Source organism: Mauremys reevesii, linkage group 2 (assembly GCF_016161935.1).
Source record: "Mauremys reevesii isolate NIE-2019 linkage group 2, ASM1616193v1, whole genome shotgun sequence".
Taxonomy (NCBI): domain Eukaryota; kingdom Metazoa; phylum Chordata; order Testudines; family Geoemydidae; genus Mauremys; species Mauremys reevesii.
This window is the reverse complement of record NC_052624.1, coordinates 180,136,055-180,159,606: the sequence shown is the minus strand read 5'-3', so window position 1 is coordinate 180,159,606 and position 23,552 is coordinate 180,136,055. Positions and strand designations below refer to the sequence as shown.

The 23,552-nt window shown below is 45.4% G+C and overlaps 1 protein-coding gene and 1 long non-coding RNA gene across 9 annotated transcripts in view; one reads left to right on the top strand and one right to left on the bottom strand.

Annotated features, from left to right (window-relative positions):
- RNF144B (ring finger protein 144B) overlaps window positions 1-23,552 on the bottom strand; it is a 113,186-nt gene that overhangs the window by 34,242 nt on the left and 55,392 nt on the right. For 7 of the 8 annotated variants that reach the window (XR_005594821.1, XM_039526690.1, XM_039526691.1 and 4 more), the window contains one exon: window positions 7,207-7,405. Coding sequence is in view for 7 of the 8 variants with exons in the window: in XM_039526690.1 (XP_039382624.1) it covers window positions 7,207-7,371 (165 nt within the window). In the remaining variant the exon portion in view is untranslated. Of the gene's footprint in view, window positions 1-7,206; window positions 7,406-8,741; window positions 8,828-23,552 lie in introns of all 8 variants that reach the window. The other variant, XM_039526686.1, reaches the window with a different exon arrangement.
- Window positions 1,880-22,794, top strand: LOC120398923. The gene is made up of 3 exons (XR_005594823.1): window positions 1,880-1,964; window positions 20,854-20,967; window positions 22,184-22,794. It is a non-coding gene; the product is annotated as an uncharacterized LOC120398923 (long non-coding RNA).

The following is a 23,552-nucleotide window of genomic DNA, read 5'->3' as shown; positions in this document are numbered from 1 at the left end:
CATGTGCAGTGCAATTGATGTCAATGGGTCTACTCATATGAGCTCTATGAATATTCACTACAGTGAGTTAGGATTTGCACCCTGGCACAAGATGTGCCTGGTCAGTACCAGTGCATATACACTTACATTCAAAAGTACTTGCAGTGTGTGTGGAATAATAGGTATATTTATCTAAGGTTTTATAATGTGCTTGTCATCATGTTATTCAAGTGCCTGGTATATATATGGTCAGCTATTATAAAATACACAATTTAAAGTATTTGTCAAGATAGATTTAACAAGTGTGGTTAAAAAGTCAGCACCATTTCATTTTCCACCTCTGTAGCTTAACAGTTAAGGGCCTGATGCAATGCTCATTCAAGTTAAGTAATAAAGGTAATAATTGGAGATATACCAATCTCCTAGAACTGGAAGGGACCTCGAAAGGTCATTGAGTCCAGCCCCCTGCCTTCACTAGCAGGACCAATTTTTGCCCCAGATCCCTAAGTGGCCTCCTCAAGGATTGAACTCACAACCCTGGGTTCAGCAGGCCAATGCTCAAACCACTGAGGGCTATATAGTTGCTGGTAACATTTCCATTGACACCAGTGAACAATGGATGAGGCCCTATAAGAGACTCTTACAGAGTAAGACACATGCAGAAAGAGTGAAAAATCCTTTTATAGTTTGGTGAGCACGTTGTGGTCTTGTGGTCAGAAAAATCAGTGGCTGTGTACATTTTTTTGGTGACCATTTGGCCACAAATGGCACACCAAGCAATTGAAGCGTCAACAGGCAAGTGTGACCACAGGCCAGTGTATGCTGCTTTCTAGCTCATCATTCCATAACAACAAGTATTTTGTTTAGTGGCTCTTTCTCACACCCAACGTGATAAATGCAGTTATTGGGATTTGTTCCTTCAATTGGATCTGCTTATAGTAACCACCATTCTTAGATGCAATTTTAAATTGATTTGTTTATGCTACTCAAAGTCTGGAGAGCCATATTGTAAAAATATATATTGGCTTCTGGTACCCCAAATGTGGTGGGATCGCTATCATTAAGCACCAGAGAGTGAATAACTGAGGTCATGAACAAAGTGACATGTCATATTAGAGCTGGTCCCAGTGTTTTCTGGACTAAGGACTGAGTCCAGACACAGGGCCGGCTCTAGGCACCAGTGCTCCAAGCATGTGCTTGGGGCAGCACTTCCAAGGGGAAGCACTCCCTTTTTTTTTTTTTTTTTTTTTTTGGCTTGGGGTGCGAAAAGCCAGGAGCCAGCCCTGAGCAGAGGTGAACTGCGCTGGTGGGGGCCTGGGGAGGACCGCAGGAAGTAACCCTGGGGGGAGCAGAGCAACCGCTTCCACCCAGCTCACCTCCGCTCCACTGCCACCTGCTCCCCCGAGCGCGCAGCTGCTCCGCTTCTCCCCCCTCCCTCCCAGGCTTGCCGCGTGAATCAGCTGTTTTGCGGCAAGCCTGAGAGGGAGGGGGAATAAGCGGAGCAGCGGCGGTGCGCTGGGAAGGAGCGGGGGTAAGAGGGGAAATGCAGTGCGCCTGGGGGAGGAGGCGGGGCCGGGGATTTGGGGAAGGGGTTGGAATGGGGCAGGGAAAGGGCGGCGTTGGAGTGGGGCCGGGGGGGCTTGGGAAATTTTTTTCGCTTAGGGCGGCAAAAAACTTGGAGCCAGACACCTATGATCTATTAGGCCTGGCTCCACTACTGATTTACTGCTGGGTATTGGGCAACTTACTTATGTCTCTGTCTTAGTTTCACCACCTATAAAATGGATAATACCTACTTCAAAGAGTTGTTATGTGAAGTTCTTTGGACATATAAAGTGATTTGAACATGTGCTAAGTATTATTTTATATATGCCAATTTTATCACGTTTTTTATGTACTAGTTATTCAGAGGCATTTCAAGCTTGGAAAGAAACCCAAATGCCACAACATGACAGTTGGTGATTAGACATGGAAAACAATCTGTGGTGAGCTTTATTTAAAATCATTGGGGCATTGCGGCACAGGGACTGAATGTTTGATCTGCCTCGCCTAAAGAGAGGAGTATAAGAAAGTGGTGCGTGGGGAGAGGGAATGAATCTTTTCTTGAAATTATCAAGAGGAAAGAGGATGGTCTTTAATAATTGGATTTTTTAATCTAATTTGCATCTTACACTGGTTTTAAATCCTGTAAACTCCATTAACTTTAATGGAATTATTCCAGATTTACACTGGTGCAAGAGGAAATCAGACCCTTATCTACTGCTAGGAACTGAAAACTCTCTCACTGGGGCATAGGTGTGTGGATTTTGGAGACGGGCCATTATTTTCTTGTGTGAGAGAGAAACAACGTGTGGAAAAGAGAGTGTGACTGAGGGTCAACACTGGTCCAGGTAGAAATCTTCCCTTGCCCTGTGTTGTCTTTCCTCCTCTTCATTTTCCACCTCCACCTTTTGGTTGTCTCTCACCTGTTTTTAAGTTGTCTCTCATCCACTCTGCTCTCTCTCTCTCACACACAGACGTGCACACACACACACACACACACACACACAGAGCTGTCTTTTCACATCCGTTTCCCCCATTGTGCTGCTCAGTGCTGCCCGGGCCAGGATGCACTAGCTACAGCAGAAAATTCTCCTCTCTCAAACATCTGCAAATCAAGCAACAGATGCACAGAGTGTTTCATAAATCAAGATGTCTCCATGTCTGTGGGCTGAGTCCTGGGAAAATGACTAGCCCCTTTGTCTCTGCAGTAACTCATACATGCTTAGTGGCACACAGCAGCAGTATAGTGGAGGAAACTGAGATCGGGGAAAGACAACAAGATAGAATGGCTTCAGGGCCCGTCTCAAGCTGGGCTGTCACGACACCCTTCGAAATGAAACCCAAAGTAGAAGGTTCTTCTCACCATAGTTCAAAAAAGTTGAGAGGTTAAATGTACTCTCACTTGCATGGCATAGTCTATTAAAGTCACCCAGACCTCAGAAGAGGAAATCTTATTCTCTTTTACACAGAACTATTGTACCTGTGTGTGATATGACACATGGATTGTTATAGTAGCATTTGTTTCTCTCATTTTCCATTTTAGTTAATTCACACACTTCTCAAAAACATAATATCACATGAACGATGAGTCATACCATTGCTGCATAAACATGTGCCAACACCCAGAAGCGAGGATGTGAAATTATCTTTTGTTTTTGCAAGATTGGTCTGTTATTGTGCATGATATTAGACAGCTCAAACCTTGTTCTGGTGAATAGCATACAACTTGAAATTAATAGCTGGTTGGTGACTTTAGCAGGCATGTCATTTGCAGTTAAACTCACTCATATAATACCGAAGATCAGAGTATTTGGGAAAAATGTTGAAGAGGGAATTGGAGCAGGATTTGGCATTGATATTCTGACATTCTTATTAGCAGGAATGCAAGTACAGTGGTAATCACCAGTACGCATTACCAGCAAGAGATTTTTAGCAGGTGCAGGGTACTGGAAAGCCTTGGGGCTAGGCCCCCCCATCCCCCATCCTCTGTAGTGAGGGTGGGACTGCAATCTGCTCCTTAAAGGAGCAGAACACTGCTAGGGAGAGCATTCATTCTTTAAATGGTTTTAACAGCACAATAAATATGCTAACAAACTTAAAAAAAGGGTTTTTTAAAGTTTCTTAGTATATGTATTGTGCTGTTATGTTGGTCAGGAGTCCTCAAGAGGGAAGAGGCGGTGGGGGCGGAAGGCGTTTAAACCGTGGTTTTTATTCTGTTTTTCACCATTGGTCTGAATTATCCATGACATCCATACCGCATCACATCAAGTCCAAATCATTAGAGGAATGTCTCTGCTTGCACTGACCAGAGGATATTTGGATTCTGATGTCAGCCCTGTTCTGCAGCCTTACAAGAATCAGATATTGTCAACAGTGTACACAGAATTCTTCTTTGCACCCACCCTAGTCTAACATGCATTTTGTTAATTGGAGCAGCAAAACAAAGAAAACAAGTGCCTCATTTTCCATCTTTGTGGGTGAAAGAACTATAAGTGAAGATTATAATGCCGGACACTGATGGCCTTAAACCAGCTGCCTCAGGAATCTGCCAAGAACTTTGCTGAAAATATGTTTCTGATCTTAGCAGCAGAACTAAGACTTATCACACATCTGCCCACCTTTATTCAAATGAAGCTCCTTCTAATATGACAGCTCAGGCATTGTCAATTTCATCCAGAACAATTTACAAATTTGAAACCTAATCCTGTAAACCCTTAATCATTTGATCAATCCCATTGAAGACCATGGGACTATCTGCATGACTATGGACCACTTTTGTGGACTGGTAAGAGTTTCAGGAGTCTGTTCCTATAAAGGAGGTTGAATCTCCCATTGAAATGCAATGTTTGGGTACAATACCATAGAGCAGTTCAGGATATAGTTCTACTTAAAATTTGTCTTTTAATAAGTCATACAAACGCTGAAATGGCTCCTCACCCAACTCCCATATTCCATATAAACAGACTGAATACTACATATGTGGAGGGGAAAGTGAGTAATTAAGCATGTTGATATTTGTATATACAAAGGGGAGTGTTGGAGGGGACAGGGAGAGCGTGGGGACCCTGGGCTGGGGATGGGGTGGGGAGGAGTCACATGGAGCATCACATGGGTCACGTACCCCCCCATCTTGTGTCCCACCCATGAGTGCAGTACCGGCAAGAAATGATTTCTACTTGCACCACTGCTTATTAGATCCCCCGCAAAGCCTGCATCCTCCCCAACAGTAATTGCTTTCAGCTGTCATCATTTCCACCAGGACAACATGGACCTTACCAGATAGCAGAGAAAAAAAATCTCTCTCTCTGAGAACACTTCTAGGCTACAAACTCTTCCATAATTTTCTGTAAGGCCTTGGCTGTTTCCAGATAGCCAAACTCGGTATACACAGTGCTCTTTACTAACCCTTTAAAGAGGTATATTTTATAGAGAGAAAAGCTATATTGGGCAATTTTTAGTAATTGTTCAAAGGCAGACTGGCTTCAAACCCTTTTAATGGGAATAGTCTTTGTCACCCACTCCTCCAACTGGCTCACTAAAATGTTTAGAATTCTAATACAATTCCAAAATAGGTTTTATGTGTAGCATTGTAGGCTGATTTTGTTGGTACTCGGCTATTAGCAGCTTTTCTGCATCAAAAAGAGAAAACTCCATTTTGAAATCTGGTATCTCATATCCTTGCAGGACTAGACACGGGAGTTTTATAGCCCTGGGAAGGGGCAATCCCACATTCCCAACTGGATGTGGAAATCACTTCTAGTCCTTGAAACATCTGACATTGGAATTTGAAGTAACATTTTGAGATACAGCAATGGTCATTTTTAGAAGTTTCTATAGTTCCTTCTGAGCCCTGTGCAGTTGGACTTTTGATAATTAAAAAACACATTCACAGATTCTATTTCAGTCCGTTGAAGATGCTGATCTTATTTACCCTGACATAAATGTGGACTAGTTCAGCTGAAATTAGTAGAATTATTCTGGATTCACACAACACAACTGAGATCAGAATCTGGTTCATGAGGTGAAATGATTTAGTAGTACAGATCTTTATTTTAGTAAAGTGCTTCTTTGGTAATTACCCATTATTAGTTATCCTTCTGAATAGATTTGTATCTTTGATTTTAAATCAATAAAGACATTTGTTAAAAAAATATCGTCCAATGGTCTCTGCGCATGCTCTACAGTTTACACTTATATAAAAGGTCTTGTTTAGCCTAGTGGCAAAGAAGACAGTAGAATACGGAGGTCTAATTTTGGGTGAGCCACTGTATGACCTTTATCAAGTCACTTCATCTTAGGGCTTGGCTACACTTGAAAGTTGCAGCGCTGGGAGTTACAGTGCTGGTCATGCAGCTGTGCAGGAACAGCGCTGGTGTGTGGCCACACTCACAGCTACCAGCGCTGGTGTGTGGCCACATTTGCAGCATTTGCAGAGCTGTTGGGAGTGATGCATTATGGGCAGCTATCCCAGCGTTCAAGTGGCAACAACGTGCTTTTCAAAAGAGGGGGGTGGAGTGGGGTCTAGTGGGACAGGGAGCGGGTGGGGAGAGAGAGAGAGAGTGGATTTTTGGAGCCAACACTGTGTGTTTAGCTTCCTGCCTTGAAAAAATCAGAAAATGTTTCCAACCCCTTAGTCTTAACTCTTAATTGCAAACAGACTGCAGCCAACACGACTCCCCGCTGTTTCACTCACTCCCTGCCTGCCTCTCATTTGATTGTTTACAGCCAGGTACAGATTGATCACAGCAAACAGGAGCTCTGTTTGTTTTTTAGATAAGTAGCACTGACAACGGAGCTCCGCACGGAGCTCGTTCACAACAAAACAAAGAGAAGCTGCATAACAAAACAAAGAGAGTAATTTAGTTAAAAGCATTCTGGGATATCTCCTAATACCCTGGAGGCCAATTAAAGCGCTGGTGTGTGGCCACACTTGACGAGCAGCGCTGGATCACCAGCGCTGCAATGCTTATTCCCCAAGCAGACCCGGTGTTCAGCCAGCGCTGCAGCCAGGGAGTTGCAGCGCTGGATGTGCCTTGCAGGTGTGGACAGTTACTAATTGCAGAGCTGGAAAGCCTCCACCAGCGCTGCAACTTGCAAGTGTAGCCAAGCCCTTATACTTCTTAACCACTTATCCTTATGTCCTTATACCTCAGTCAGCCTTACTGACAAATTAGATTTTTAAAACAACACTTAATTGACAAAAAATGCTACCTGGGACCTCCACAGTGTGACTACACCTCAAGATTGAGGCCTATTTTCTTTACACCGTCTATAAAATATTTATGGGGAAGAAGCATTTAAAAAAGAGAACTCTATGGTGGTATTAATATTTTTCTTCAGGAAAAATAAAGATGCTGATTGAATATGAATTGTTTACTTGCTCAGCTAACCATAAAAAGAGAAAGTGTCCTACTGTAATTTATGATTCCACCAATATGCATTTTATTGGCTATGAGAGTATCTTTGTTAAAATTCCAAGCTGATGAAAGCCTCATTAATGTCAACATTCTTTTAAGCAAGACTGGACAAAGCAGTAGCAAGAATACTCCAGGAAACTATCCTGTATTGGCATGGATGGGATTAAATCACATCATTGCCCGACTCCCATCATAACAATATAATAGGTCCCTTGTACCTCCACAGTCTATTAATCTATTTCTTGGTTAAGGTGCTGCCTCTGCTTACCGCTGTACAGAAGATGCAGCTGCATTCTTGAAGAGTAGTCATCTTATCAAGAGAATGTTCACAGAGACATAGCTTGCAAGTGACTAGAGGTTCCAGAGACAATTCCCCAGCTTCTGACATGTCAGCTGTCACGGTGTGATGGCCGATCTTACCAGCAGAGTCCATCCGTTCATTAATATCTTACTCTGGTCCACTCAACCTGCAGAAAGAAAACAGCTGAAATTCCCCAAAAGCAATGCCAGTAGCAAAAAAGTTTACATAACAACCCAATGTAAAGCCATCTAAGGGGTTTGGTTAAGTGAGCTTACTCTAACCTACCTGTAGTTCCTAATTCATTTTAGAGTTGTGTATTGTATATCTGGATGAAAGCCCTTGTCGGCTGAACTGCTAGATGTTGATCAAAAACCTTCTACTTAGTTTTGTGCATGTTTTCTGAGTGGGGCATTTAAAAAAATACTGCACAATACTGGGGATAATTTTATTTGACTATTCTGTTTCATGATCCTCACGTTAAATGGAGCATTTCAAATTCTGAAATGTGAAATGGTGGAAAGTAAATATACCGATTTTATTCAGAGCATCTTACCACTTCCTAAACAGAAAAAAATGGGGTGCAGCGATGAAAGCAGAGGACTGAGAGTCAGAAGGTCTGGAATCTATTCAGAGTTCTAAACTGATTTGTTATACAACCCTGGGTGCAGGACTATCCACAGCACACCTTAGAGAGTGTTCCCAGCACTAGATGCCTGATTCTCTGTTGGCCTGCAATGTATGTAGTCATTTTCACCAGAGAAAAGCAATGGTAAAACTTTGGCAAATCAGAATGACAGCATTAGGCACTCACTTTACACAGGTGTAAATCACTATGATAATGGAGAATCAGGTCCAGTATTCATGTGTGAATGAGAAAAAATATATATTTTTCTCCAGAAAAATGGAACTGAACCCATTGAAAACCTTTTTGAAGATATAAAAAGTCTAGGTTATTTTATAAATTATTTTTAATTTCTAGACTCCTCTATACTTCCCGGTTGTGTCTGGCAGTGACGTCCTGAAATACCATAAGAAGAGCCTTTCTTGTTAGTTTTTGGGCCCAATTTTGCAGACCCAAACAATGTGGCTAAGGTTCATGAATCCAAACTTCTGGGTGCTTATCCAAAGCAAAGCTCTCCTTTAAAGGTTCATTAAGTCCAAACCTCATTCCATTATCTTTAGCTCAGTCTCTTTATGCTACCATGCCATCCATAACAATGAGCTCCTCATAACGGTAGAGCTAGGACTATAGCCGTTGCCGGAAGCCTTTGGAACAAAACACCTCTCTGAGTCAGGATCTATAATACGCTGTTCTGTAATTGCTGCAACAGTGATGTATCAGTGAGTCACTGGAACTGTGATAATGGATCAAGAACTACCTACCTGTTACTTAGTTCTACATTTTAGGTCTTAACCCAATATCTAAAGAATTACAACATATGTTTACACAGATACACAGACACTTCTACTGCAACTGTACCTTCACAGTATTACACTCTTACCATACGCTATGTTATTCACTTCAGTACCATGCAGAATTTCCTATTTTTTTGGTGCCTATAGTGAAAGATGTGGCTGGAGATAGGAACTAGAAGGGGAAAAGAAGAGGAGGAATATTTTAGGTTTGGGATTGCAAGACAAAAATGGTTGTTCATCTTTTCCAGGGTCAGATTTCCAATTAGCTCTAAAGGGGGCTGTGACGCTGGATTTGCACTGTGTATGAATGAAATAGAAAAGAGGTTAACGAAACTCAACATGGGTCATGGAGTTAACAGATTTTTATTAATTTTAAAGATGGTCAAAATTTGGCAAAGTGACAGACAAGTAGCATTAGCGACTGTAAACACACCAGCTGGGCTTGGATGTAGTAGAGCAGTGGTCCCCAACGCGGTGCCCGTGGGTGCAATGGCGCCCGCCAGGGCATCTATGTGCGCCCGCGTACTGGCCGGCGAACAAGCATCTGCTGAAATGCCACTGAAAAGCGGTGTCACCAAGAGGCACTGCCACTGAAATGTCACCGATTTTCAGCAGCATTTCGGCAGCGACGCTTCTTGATGATGCTACTTCTGCGGCATTTCGGTGGCGACGCCTCTTCACATTGCTGCTTCTCGGAGGCATTTCGGCGGATGCTTGTCTGCTGGCCACAGTCCTCAGTGGCTCGTCGTCCGACGCCCACCACCCGGAAAAGGTTGGGGACCACTGTAGTAGAGAATGGCAGCCACAGGGATCTGGTTGTGGCTCCCTGGTTCCCAGCTGCCTCGCCCAGGTGGGCACTCAAATAGAATGGGAACTACTCTGCCATTTGCAGATAAGGCTTAGTAGACCTTGGTTCTACTACTGCCCCCTTCTACTCCATCCCATGCCTCCCCTTACACCAGGGGTAGAGCAGCAGCTGATGCAGGAAGCAGCTGTGGCAGAGATTCCCAATACATGGGGAAATTCTCCTGTGGGGATTTCCGGCCAGTGACACAAAGTGAACTTGTTGGTGGACTAGAGAATCTGGCTCATAATGAGGTCAGTGGGACTCTGAAAGTGAGTAAAGGAAGCAGGATTTCATCCAGTGTCCACATCCGCACTGTGGAAGCTTTCCTCAGACAACCCTGACGTTACACCTCAATCCTGACCTACCACATTCCTGCTATGCAACATTTAGGCCTCCGCAGAGCAGTCAATCCATAAACAATCTTCTAATTGGCACAGAGGTAAACTAGAAACAATGAAAGTTTTGTAGGCTTATTTTATTATTTTAGTTAACAATAACAGAGGCCCATCAAAGTGCCTTTACAAAAGATTAAAATTCACATTATAATCAATAAGTAGACTGCCCCCAAGTCTACTAAGCACATGCCAAAAATTCAAATTCAACACAAATAAATTAACCAACAGCAACACATATCTGGAATGAAAAAAAGTAGATGGAAGAAAAAGAAGGTGTCCCATGTTTTGGTCAATAAAAATTTTAAATATAGCTCTCTGAAGAAATTCAGAAGAGCTACTGTCACCAATTCAATGTCATTCACCCAAACAAGGTCTTTGAAAACGGATTTGACAAGACTTAACAAATCTGTAAGCACTTTGATCTATTCTATCTTCCCAACTTTTCCTTTCCTGCCTTTTTCTTACACAATACTTTAACCCATTTAAAATAGGATACCTACGTCAATATGAAATGTATTGTTGCCCCTTTTACTGGAGGCCTAGTCAAAGTTTGGGGACCTGTAGGTGGTGTTCCAGTTGGGAGTACAAATTGGTGGCAGTCAGGTAATTCTTTGATGCAATTTTGTTTATTTATGAAGAATGTACAAGCCCTGTGTCACTGAACACAGAAGGAATAAAGTAGCAAGAAACAGTTTATTTTGCTCACAGCATCAAAAACACTCTTTTCAGCTTGAACCCCAACTCAAAAAAACCCTCTCCCCAGGTTTCTTCCAGAGTCAGCCAACTGCTTTTAGCTGTTCCTTCCGGCTGTCTCTCTCACTTCGTCTGTTCTTGTCTGACCTCGGTTTCTGTGAGATCTATTCAGAGGTGAAAGTAAGCCGGTCCGGTCCAGTATGCCGGGCCGGACCGCACCGGCTTCCACAGCCGGGATTAAAAGGGCTCTGGGCTCCCCACCGCAGTGGGCAGCTCCAGAGGCAGGGCTGGGCCTGGATTTAAAGGGCTCAGAGCTCCCTGCCGCTGCGGAGAGCCCCGAGCCCTTTAAATCCTAGCTGGAGCTGCGGTGGGGATTTAAAGGGCCCGGAGCTCTGCAGCGGCCGGAGTCCCGGGCCCTTAAATTTGCCTGTGAGCCCCAGGGGCTCCCAGCCACCTCTGCAGCTGGGAGCCCCGGGTTGATTTAAAGGCCCTAGGGCTCCCAGCCACAGCCGGTGCCTGAGGGCCTTTAAATCTTGAGAGGCCCTGCCTTTTCCGGATGAGGCCACACCCCGCTTAGGACTCCGGCAGTACCAGTAAATCCTGTGAGTTACTTTCACCCCTGGATCTCTTCCCACCTACTGAAAACAATACTCAGCCAAAAACTCCTGTGTGGGTTCACACACCCTTTTGTTTTAGGTTGGGCTTATGTTAATTAAAGAATATGTTCACACCTGCCAATTTTAAATCAACCCCATTACAGGGTTTCACCCAGCTCATAACAGTATCATTGAAAGCTGAGTGGACTAGAGTATGGGGCATAACTGTTCAATAAACTGCTTCACTGAACAATAAAGACTATCAGCTGTTTTCTGAACACAGTTACAGTATTCCAGGAACGCTCTAACCCCAAGAGAGATTCTACATTAAATTCTTCCTTGATGTAAATCAGAGGCATTATGCCAGGGATGTAGTTGAGCTACTATATGCAATGGCTACCTCACAAGTGGAAAAGGCAAGAGATCTAGACTATTTTTTTAAGTCATTGTCTATTCTCTTTACACCGTATGTACTTTTCAAGAACTATGGTGTGTTTCCTTAAATTGCACCAGCTTTGTCAGATGTGCTCAAATTTCCATAACCATACGTCTCTAAGAGTAACAGCTTTGGTGCCACATGACCAGGTATGCCAACAATGCCCCTCTGCCATGTACATTGGCCAAATCGGACAGTCTCTACACAAAAGAATAAATGGACACAAATCTGACATCAGGAATCATAACATTCAAAAACCAGTAGAACACTTCAACCTCTCTGGTCACTCAATAACAGTCTTAAATGTGGCAATTTTGCAACAGAAAAGCTTCAAAAACAGACTCCAACGAGAAACTGCTGAACTTGAATTAATATGCAAACTAGATACCATTAACTTTGGCTTGAATAGAGACTGGGAGTGGCTGGGTCATTACACAAATTGAATCTATTTCCCCCATGTTAAGTATCCTCGCACCTTTTTGTCAACTGTATGAAATGGGCCATCTTGATTATCACTACAACCGTTTTTTTTCTCCTGTTGATAATAGCTCATCTTAATTAATTAGCCTCTTAGGGCTTGTCTACACTACAGGACTATTTCGAATCTACTTAAGTCGAATTTGTGGATTCGACCTTAATAAGTCGAATTTGTGTATCCATACTAAATACACAACACAAACTTAGTCCACACATCACGGGGGCAGCTGACTTTTTTGCGGTGTGGTGAACCTCCTAACTATCCCCCCCCTCCCACGCCCATTTGAATTGTGATTTTTTTTCCCCCAATGCCTGCTGAAAAATGTGTCGAAAAATGTCCCGTCACCGCCCTCCCCTGTCTCCCTTGAAAGCGCGAAAGAAAGAATCGCGCGCCCTCTCTTCGCGCGCGTGGTACAGCGGCAGCGCAGCGGCACGCGAGCATGGAGCCCGCGATCGATCGCTGCTGCATCATCGCGCTATGCGCTCCCGCATTCTTCTCCTCCACCTCTTCCACAGTCTCATCAGACCGAAGTGAGGCTGAGAGGCGCGGGGCAGAGGTGAGAGTGGCGGGGAGAGGAACGCAGGGCAGAGCTCAGTACGCCGGGCAGGGGTGGCATGGTGGTGGATGGGTGGTGTTCATGGTGGATTCTGGCCCGGAGGGAAGGGGAGACTGGTGGGGACGTGGGGTGGCACAGGTGGGAGATGACAGGATGGAGGTGAGGGACTGGAGGATGCGTGGGATGCTGCTGACTGCTGCCTTGACTGGTGTGACTTGCTGGCCCCCCTGAAGAGCAAGGGACAACAGGCCCGCAGCAGAGCAGCAGAACAAAGAAGCTGGCCCTCTGCCCCCACAGCCTACGGTCCTACGAGCACAGCTACGTCAGCGCACGTGAACCAGGGGCGCGTGGGTATTGGAAGGCTTTCTGTGATCATGTGTAGCAAATCGCTCAATCGCTGAGCTGCTGCTTAGTGACTGTCCGAAATGTCCAGGCCATCATAGATGGGAATCGCAATGGGGCTTCCCATGGATGCGGTGGGGCTGGGCTAGGGGGACTCACATCCCATCCCTATCCCAGCCCCAGCCACCAGCCCACCAGGCCAAATAACCGGGCCTTTTTTCTTTGGTGTGGCTGGCTGTGGTGGTGGTGGGGGGGGGGCGGGCAACGCCAAACGGGTGGGGGGGGTGGGCGGGCAAGGGTGTGTTCGGTGTTTTCCAGTTCTGGTCTGTCCAGGCGGGCACTTTCTTCAGGCACTCTCTCCGGACCAGCTAATGACAGGATGGATGGAGAGGCCTACAGTCCGCCCTGCCACCCTACCCCTGGACCCCTGGCCAGGCGCTGAAAGGGCCTAAAACAACACCTCAGGCACTGAAAGGAACTCTTCAACTACCGGCTGGTGCTGTGCAAGTGTGGGGGGGTGGTGGACTGTGAGACGGACCGACCATCAGCAAAAGCCTATCTTGACTGGACTCGCTTGCAAAGTGCTGAATATCAGTGTCTGTGTGAGCCCTGCTGACAGCTGTGAGCCAGGAAGAGCTGAGGGAGAGTGAGGGCCTGAGCTTGGCTGCTGCTGCCATCAGCCAGACAGGCTTTGCTCAGAAGCGCCAGAGAGCTCAGCAGAGAGAAGGATCCTAGCGGAAGCGCGAGGAGCAGGGGAGATCAGGAAGCTTTGTTGAGATTTTTTAACTGTTGTGAAGAGCTTTGATTTTAAGAGAACTATTTTTTAAACCAAAACCCCCCTTTCCCTTTTTAGGAATAAATTTAAGGATAATTTTACTTTTTTAATTTATTATTTTTCTTGAATTTGATTTTTCTTCTTTATTTAATTGCAGCATTGTGGGTTCTTTTGGCATGGGTGGTGGGGTGCGGCTGGGGGTGTGGGTTTGGTGGGGGGGTGGGATGGGGGGTTGGGGGGTGTGGGGTGGGGGGGGCTAGGGGTGGGGGGGAAGGTGTGGGGGTGGGGGGGGGTGGGGGGGGAGGGAGGTGGGGGTCTGGATGAGCAGGGAGGAGGGAAGCCTGCCTGGTCCAAGTGCCTGGGAGGGCAAGCCTGCCTTGACATTCGGGATGTCAGGGTGTGACCCCTGCACAGGATACACATCAGCAGCAGGACCGGGCAGCACTGTCCACACTGTGTGTCTGTGACTGGTGCCTGCAGCAGCAGTGTGTGTGTGCACCTGCAGTTGACCATGCCTGTGTGTAACCAACATGGCAGTGGCAGCACAGCAGACACATGGTTCCCAACACAGAACACAGAAAGTCTGACACAATAGAAGAAACAAACAAACAGTTAAAGTAACACAGTACCCTATTAATGTAATACAGCTTTTGCTAATGAAATTGTTGTGGTTGATGCTGTTGATGCTGAGGCTATCTTTGAGTTTTTGCAAACAGTGCTCGTGTAAATTTAGCTGCAGTTTGTGCAGCCCTAGGACAGTTCTCTAGGTCCCCACCGTCTCCTTGGTGTGGGATTGGGTCGCAGGGGACAGGACCCCTCCGTCTTGGAGGGGCTCTTGCAGATGGGCTGCAGGGCTCTCTCCTCCTGACCTCTCGCCGCCAGGCCCTCTCGGTCTCCGCGCGCCGCTTCTCTCTCGCTCCTAATTGCTCCAGCGCTCCTGCTCTCTCCTGGGCTTTCCGTCCCTGCCTCCTGACCTGGCTCTCCTCTTGCTGTGTGCCCAGGTGCTCTGCCCGCTGTCTGCACCTGGCCTCTGGTCTGATCTCCTGCCTCCGGGCCTGGGCCTGCCATCCAGGAAGCCTTTTCTTTCGTCTTGGATTTTTTCCAGCAGTTGCTGGAAGGAGCCGGGCTCTGTCAGAAGGGCGAGCCTGTGTGAGGTGAAAAAGTATGTGATGAAGGAAAAGTTGGAAGGTGATTTGACAGAACAACAGTCATTTGTCAACACAGTAACACAGAGTCTCAGTTTCAGTCAACAAGAGTCAAGAGAGAGGCAGTCATAGAGGAAGAAGAGGTCTCTCCAGAGCGCGCTGGCAGCAAAGATAGCTGCATCCTCATTGCACTGCTACCTGGTGGCGAGGACAGTACATGCTGCTTATCAGTTACTGGTAGCAGAAAGCAGCTGCTGCAGGCTACTGCTTTACTGGAAAAAAGTGTGCAGCCCTGAAGGCCTCCAGCCTAGCAGCCTGCATGCAGGTGGCTGAAGGGCAAGCCCAGCCCGCTGTTGCAATTGGGTCAGGCATATTCTTGTTCTCTGGTAACTAATTGCTACTACTACAGTTACACGCAACCCAATATATTACCTGTAACACAAGTTACACTGTAACCAAACACTACTGAGGCTACTACACTTCAGAAGAAGGACCTCGAGCTTAGATGACCGGTGCAGAGACCAGAAGAAGCAGAGACCACGATCGATGTGCGACCACCAGGATATGCAGCAGCAGTCAGCTTCATATGCAGGACCACTGACCACTTCCCTGGTTCCAATGAGCTCTTCGCTTCTGACCTCCACTTTTATGAGCTTTGGAAGCCTCTCTTCCGATGATGTTTTGAGACGACTATTTTTTGGAACTTTAGAGGATTATTTGTAGAAATATTACTTATTATATATTATATTATTTTAATTTTTATGTATTATTTCTTTTTTATATTTATTATATATTAATTATATATATTTTAAATTATTTATATCATATATATTAATATTTATTTTAGTTTAAATTTTTTTTTATTGTTAATACTTTATATATATTTTTTATTATATATTATTTATAAAAAATTTTATTTTTTGTAAATACTTTTTCTATTTTTCTAATAACAAAATTATGTGAGCACTTGTTATAAATACTTCCCCCAGTTCGAGTGCCTGAGTTCCATGCTGATCGGGAGGTGATAAAGGATGAGAGGGAGGTGAGATCCTCCTCAGAGGGGTGAGGGGTGGAACCTGGCTGTCAGATCACTTCATCTTCCGTCCCCTTCCCCATCATCCCCCTCTAAAGCCTTCCTCTAGAAGTCCCTCCTCACTGGTGGGGAGTGGAAGTGTCGTGGGGACGGGGACTGGTGGGCATGTCTGGGAACGGACTCCAGGGGGACCGGCCTCTCTGCTGCGTCTGGGGCTGGGCTCGGGCGTCGTCTGCGCTCTGAGCTTTTTGTCTTTTTTCCTTGCACTGCATCCTTCCCCTTTTGCCTCCTTTCTTTCCCGCTTGTTTTCCCTTGTCTTTCAGGGCTTGACTCTTCTTCTCGAGAGGCCTTTTTCTTGGCTTGTTGGCGCTGGCTCTCCTTTGCTCCGACTCCTGCCGGCGAGCTCTCCTGCCAGGAGAGGTCACCCCGAGCTCTGCTGACTTCTTTCTGATCTGGCCAGAATCCTCTCCGCCCGCCGCCCTGGCTGCAGAATTTGGCTTGTGCGTCCGATCGCCAGATGTGCTGCAGAAGACAGCAGAATCAAAGCCCAGTGGCGTGCCAAATCAGAGAAGATCCAGAATGTGAGAGCTCAGACGGCTGGACAGAGAAATAGCCGGTCAGTGCCTGCCAGGTGGGCCACTGAGGCTCCAAGCTCGATTGCTGTCCAGCGTGCTGTAATTCTGGCACAGCTTATGCGAGCGAGCACCTGGATGGTGGCATGAGTGTCACCTGCCTGAATTCACCATTAAACGAATTCCTGCGACTAAAAGTGGATGTTTGTGGAGGTGGTTAGTCCTATTGTGGATGGTTGATGGATTCCTATTAAAGTGCTTTTCAGGCCTTAGAGTTGGTATGGCAACTTCCACCTTTCCATGTTCTCTGTATGCATGTATATCTTCTTACTATATGTTCCATTCTATGCATCTGATGAAGTGGGCTGTAACCCATGAAAACTTATGCTCAAATAAATTTTTTAGTCTGAAAGGTGCCACAAGTACTCCTGTTCTTTTTGTGGATACAGACTAACACCGCTGCTACTCTGAAACATGAGCAGGTATGTCCTGCAAATGCAATGAATGTGAATGGAGGTCCTATGGAAAAGGTCAGCTCAGGGGAGGGTAAACTGCACAATCACCAGGAGTGCAATTCGCTGAGTGCTCAGTACAGTCAGTGTTTTTGTCTGTTTCATTCAATTGCCTGCAGACACTTGCACTTGTATCTGGGATGTGACAGAGCTGTGTGCTTCACAGCAACACTGAAATATCTCAACAGAACCCATAAGCAAGAAAACATAAAGGCATCCTCAAAGCAGAACAAAGATGGCCTGGAGGTGAATGAATGAATACAGACAAAAAAAATAGTGGAGGAGTTCATAATAAAAACAAATAAACAAACAGAAGCATTCGAGGGGTGCATAGTTGTTGTTTGTCTTGGGGATTTTCTGGCAATGGGGGGTCCTGTTCTTAGAAAACTGCCTGAGCTTGGTGAAAAAAATAATTTAAAATCCACTAACTGCTCTCAGGAATTTACCTAGCCTGCCTAGGGTCTGTTTCCTGACTTCGTTGCCAGTGGCAAGTCTTGATATTAATGTTTGTGGGGGAGAGGGTGAATAATCACTGGAGGCATACTCGATGGGCCCCCCTCACCCCTGTGGGCACAGAGCAGGGCAAATTACATCATCTGCTCCTAATGTCACTTCACATCAAGAATTCACCATGAGAGGAGGACAGATAACATTTGCTCTACATTTGCATTTAACCTGTAGGGTTACAGGACAGAAGCTTCAAACTGTGTTCATAGGAACTCTACAATTAGAGGCTGAAGTTGGTGTAGTCCAGGGGTGAATCTGGCCCTATATTAATATGTCAGAAACATCTATTGCTTGACTTGTCATAACTGGGTAGGTGAGGTAATATCTTTTATTGGACCAGCTTCATTGTTATCACAACCAATAATGCGTCCCTCTGACTTTAACTTTAAAGCTAATTATCAATAATAATTATTTTCAAACACTCTATTCTGGAATCAATATAAATTTGAGAAAGACATCTGATCCAAATCACAGAAAAGAACAGAAGCTTCTATTTCTCAGATGAAAAAGTAGGAACAAGTACCATGTCACATTTCGTCATCTGATTCACCATAACATATGCAGTCCATGTTCACAGGATTTAATTCTATTTTTATTGGTAAATGTAGATAAAGGTTGATTTCACTGTACACAAATAAACAGATAAAAAAATATGTCCATTGATAGGTCAAAAATTACAGATAGACAAAGTAAGAAAAATGCTGCTTAAGAAATTAGAGTTTGATTTAAGGATTGTATGTATTTGACATGTGAGGTTAACAATTTGTGGTTTAACAATTATAAAGCTTTGACTTTTTAATCTCAACATCTGCAGTTATTAAATAATTAGTCTGAGCTCTGCAGCCCCCTTCCTTCATTATCTGACTCCTCATAATTTAAAAGATAGGTCATCAATGGCTATTGGCCAAGATGGGATGCAACCCCATGCTTCAGGTGTCCCTAAACGTCAATCTGCCAGGAGCTGAGACTGGGCAACAGGAGACGGATGACTTGAAATTGCCCTGTTCTGTTCATTCCCTCTGAAGCATCTGGTGCTGGCCACTGTCAGAGATGAGATACTGGCTAGATGGACCATTGGTCAGACCCAGTATGGTCATTCTTATGTTCTAATTTCCTGGAACTGTGAACATTTAAATCAATACAAACCCATAAGCAAGAAAACATAAAGGCATCCTCAAAGGCATCCTCAAAGCAGAACAAAGATGGCCTGGAGGTGAATGAATAGAAAAAAGCTAAAAATAATCAATATTCATTGAAATTATAAAAAATAAAATCAATATACCATATATACTCGCTCATAAGCCAATTTTTTTTAGTAAAAAAGGGAAGCACCAGAGAAGGGGGTCGGCTTATGAGCAGGTATAGAGAGGGAGAGGTGGGATACAGCCCTTCCCCCTAACAGAGGGAGCAATGAGAGGCAGCACAGCCAGCAGAGCCAGAAGGGAAGAGGCAGGGCCAGAGCTCTCTGCTTCTGGCCACACTGCTCTCCCTTGAGCCTCCAAAGCAGCTGCAGCTCCAGGGCTGGCAGGCTACAGCCGTGCCACTCGGCCCCACCCCCAAGAACAGGCTGTGGCTGCCAGGGCCAGCTCCAGGGTTTTTGCCGCCCCAAACAGCAAAAAGAAAAAAAAAAGCCATGATCGCGATCTGCAGCTCTACCGCCGCCACTTCATTCTTCTTCATTGCCACCGAAGACCCAGACGTGCTGCCCCTCACCGTTGGCCACCCCAAGCACCTGCTTGCTGGGCTGGTGCCTGGAGCCGGCCCTGGTGGCTGTGCCACCCAGCCTGCTGGAGCACACTGCAGCCATGCCGCTCAGCCCCGCACCCCAGAGCAGGCTGTGGCTGTGCTACCTAGCCCACCAGCCCAGCCCATGCCGCCCAGCTCGCCGGCCCAGCCCGCTGGAACATGCTGAGGCTGCACTGCCCGGTCTCGCTCACTGGAGCAGGCTGCAGCTGCGCTGCCCAGCCTGCCGGAGCAGCTCCAGCCAGGCCAGAGACATCCTCCCCTGGCTCTCCCCAGATAATGTTGGAAGGGATGTGATGGGGAGAGTGTGGCGGTCTCGGGTTAGGGGTGGGGTCATATGGGGGGTGGTCTCGGGGTTACTCCCCTGACTCCCAGCTTCTCCCCCCAAAGAATCTCCCCACCAGTTGCTGTCCCAGCCCGTCAGGGTAAGCAGCTGGTGTGCTGGGACACTTTGTTTACTTAGGTTTTCCTCGGTGCCTGCAGACGCTCGAAGTAAACAAACCATCTCAGCCCACCAGGGGCTTATCCTGATGGCCCGGGAGCCAAAGTTTGCTGACCCCTGAATTATAAGGTCGGCTTATGAACATGTCATAAAAAATTTCTATTTTTATGTATCCATCTGCGGGGGGCGGGGGTCAGCTTATAAATGAACCAGCTTATGATCGAGTATATACGGCAGTATTCCATTTTTAAAGACTATATAAGCATATTACTGTTAATAGGCAAGTATTTATTTATCAGGTCAAATCCTGGGTTTGGATATGCACATGGATATCAACAGGAAGTGGAGTAATCGGTGTTTTGAAAGAGCCATACAGATGAACACACTCAACTAAAGGGTCCTCAACTCCTAAAAATTGTACATTAGAATAATTAAAGATCCACCCCAAATAATGTGTTTGACGTCACATGAGCAACCTTAATCATACATCCCAAATGTTCAGAGTCTGCTATCGCAAACCAGAACCTTCAGACTCCAAATTTCTTGAGTGCATCATATTCCATATGCATCATGAAATAAACAATTCACAAAAAGTCTCCTCAAATGCATTGTCAATAGGGAGTTGCCTGCACACATGTGATTTTATACATCTTTCCACTACATCAGAGATCCAAATGCAATCTGCAGGACTTAAGAACATCATGGAGAACTGTGAAAACCTTCTGCCTTGATGCTGAATGCATAAATGGATTATACTCATGTATACAAGTCATTTGTCCATCTTTTACATTCAATGTCCAAAAACAGGACATAAGTCAGTCCTTGTATATGCAAACGTTATTCCACTAAAGTCAGTGGAGCTGTATGTGTTTACCCAGGGTTGCAGTTAAAGGGTGTCATGAAAGGGGAATAAGGTAACGGGAGAAATGAGGCTCCAGGAACTGTTAACTACACAGAAAGTGGTAGTCATGTTTTTTTCAGCATGGTCTGCACTATGAGGAGAAGTTGGACTCTATTTTTGGCAGAGATGTCACCACTAAATCATGGTATCTTGTGGACACTACCAAGGACACTTCCATAGATGCCGACCAGGACTGAGCCAAAGAAGGTTGATCCTGAAACCCAGGATCTTGTAGACCTGCACAACTCACTGAAGTCTGAGGCAGACAGTGCTGGAGACCCCAAACTCTCCTGAATCACAGGCAGAGGACGAAACAGTGAAGGGGACTTCTTCCAGGAGGTATTATTTGTTACCGTAAAACTGTGGGAGGGGAAAATGAACAACACAGTTCCGGGTATCATCAGGGCACCACCATGTCTGCCTTCCCTCCACCTCCTCCACACCTTTTCTCAAAATGGCATATGTGCTGAACAGTTTAAATATATCAGTCCCATTTATGTCTTGGAAATTTGCAAACACTACCTCCAGCTGAAACGTGCCATGTGCCACTCATAACCCCTCTACCATAGTGCTTATTGCTTCTTTTCCTGCCGGTTGACCACATGGCCCAAGCCTCCCACTGTTCAAGATGGTGGAACCATATGGGTTAAACATTAGATGGATTGAATGGAAGGCACATTTAGTGTAGCAGTAAATAGAGAAAGAAAAAGCTCTAGATATTTTTGGCTCACAGTTGCATTAATGACCTTAACTTTGAGCCAACCTAGTTATTATGAGGTAAAAAATCATCCATCTCAAGTGACAGCCACATTTCAAATAGCAAAGGGATTTTAAAGCATTCACTCTCCCTTTCAGGTTACTGCAGAATTCTATTTATTTTACTGTGCATTTCATGATAACCCACCAGTGTTAAAACAAGAGAACTTAAGCCAAAGATAGAGTTCTAATTGGGCATGAAGACTGCACAGCAATGGAGCTCTCTTGGCACTGCCTGTATAGTTTGTGGTTCCCTTCCACTCCTGCACCAGCTCTGTGGGCACCACGCTGGCAAATGGAAATGTGGCATATCTTCCCAATTTGCCCATTGCCAATCCTTCTCTGCGTTTTGGGGATGTATCTCAGGGTAACATCCTCTGACATAATGATGGCCCACAGAGGAGGACATGCAGTTAACTAGCCTGCCTCTGCTGCCCACCCACCACCAACACCCATCCCACTGTCAACCTGAAATTACACATGCAACTAAAGGCCTGTTTCTGCTGGTCACCCTCCCTCCTCCCACCCATCAGTCACCTGTAGCCTGCTCATGGAATTATTAACAACCCATTCACATGCCCCAATGCCTGCCTCCATCCCACCACAGGCCTAGAGATCCTCTACAAATGGGCAAGAGCTTTAGAAAGTGTCTTACCATCTCCAGGCTCACCCAAGACTGGGAAGAGCCTATGAGAATGATATTCCAAAAATCAAGGAAAAAACATTGTTGGCACAAAGACTACAATTTGGAGAATAACTACTTTTTCTTTTTCTCTTCCTCCTCCCTTATCCCCCATAGCACCTGACACATTTCAGCAAACACAGTGTGCTAATACTGAGTGAAAGCCTGTCCAATCTATGCAAGAGGAAAAGGAAGCCAAGAGATGAAGTGTTTACCAACCGAGCATCCACAATCCTGCAGTGGTATAAAAAGATCAGAGAGAGGAGAGTAAGTCTGATAAAGAGAAGTGAGAGAAGGCCAGGACTTGTTAGGAACACCTGGTAGGGATGATGGAGAACCCTACTGGGATGGAGCACACAGTAGCACCATGTCCAAGGATAGTGCCACATCCTAGGTGTCTCCTGATTCCCTCTTCCTCTGCTCACTGGGATCCCCTTTCACTTTACCACCTCCAAGGAAAAGAGCCTTTCCTCCTCATTCCAAGGAGAACAATGTATACTGGGAGAACCTCTTATCCCCCACACCCACAAAGGAAAGGCCCTTCTACCACCATCTCATACCATAAGATGTAGAGAACATTTTGGACCTCCCCAGGTACACAAATCTGTGACCTCAAAAGCACATGTTTCAGAGTTAGGATTTTCTCTCTTCTTTTTTCATTTTTGCACAGGGTTTTTAATTTTGCATCATGGTATGTTTGTGAATTGTAAAAACCTTTGTTGAACATTGTTCAGCTTGGTGTCATTTTTATTTATTTAAAAGTCATTGAAAATTTCATTACTTTCATACTTTGCACAGTGCACTAAAATCCCCACTAGTTTTCTCCTCAAAGTAGGACCCTAATACATCCCTGAACCTGCACCCATGACGAATTGCAGTGTTTCGTAAAGGCCACCTCTCTGGGTGTTCAAAACATTCAGCAAGTCTGCCCACTCCCTCCTCCCACCCATTAGCAAGGCTCTCTTCCTCACTCTCACATAGCTGCTTGCTGTGTTTTCTGCAACCTAGCATACAAGGCAGATATTGCTCATCAGTCTCCAGTCTTGACATCAGGCACCTCCATCTCCCAGAATGACAAGAAGAAGAGCAACACCCTCAATGTCCATAGTGATCCTCAGAGAAAGAATTCCATTTTTCATTGCAGAAAACAGTCCACAGTTTCTAAAGATCCTGGCATCAAGAACCTTTCCAGACCACTCCACATTAGTATTGGTGAACCTTCCATGGTGATCACCCAGGCCTTGCAGCACCCTACAGAAATAGCCCTTTCTGTTGATGAATGCTGAGCCTGGTGGGGGAGCAAAGGAAAGGCATGTGGGTCACATCAAGGGTTCCACTGCAGTTCAGGAACCCCAACAGTGCAAATCCATCAATAATATTCTATGCATTGTCATGACTTATGAGCCAGGGAGACAGCACCTTCTTGATAGCAAAGTGCACACCTCCATTACAACAACCCCAATGGTTGATCTACCAACACCAAACT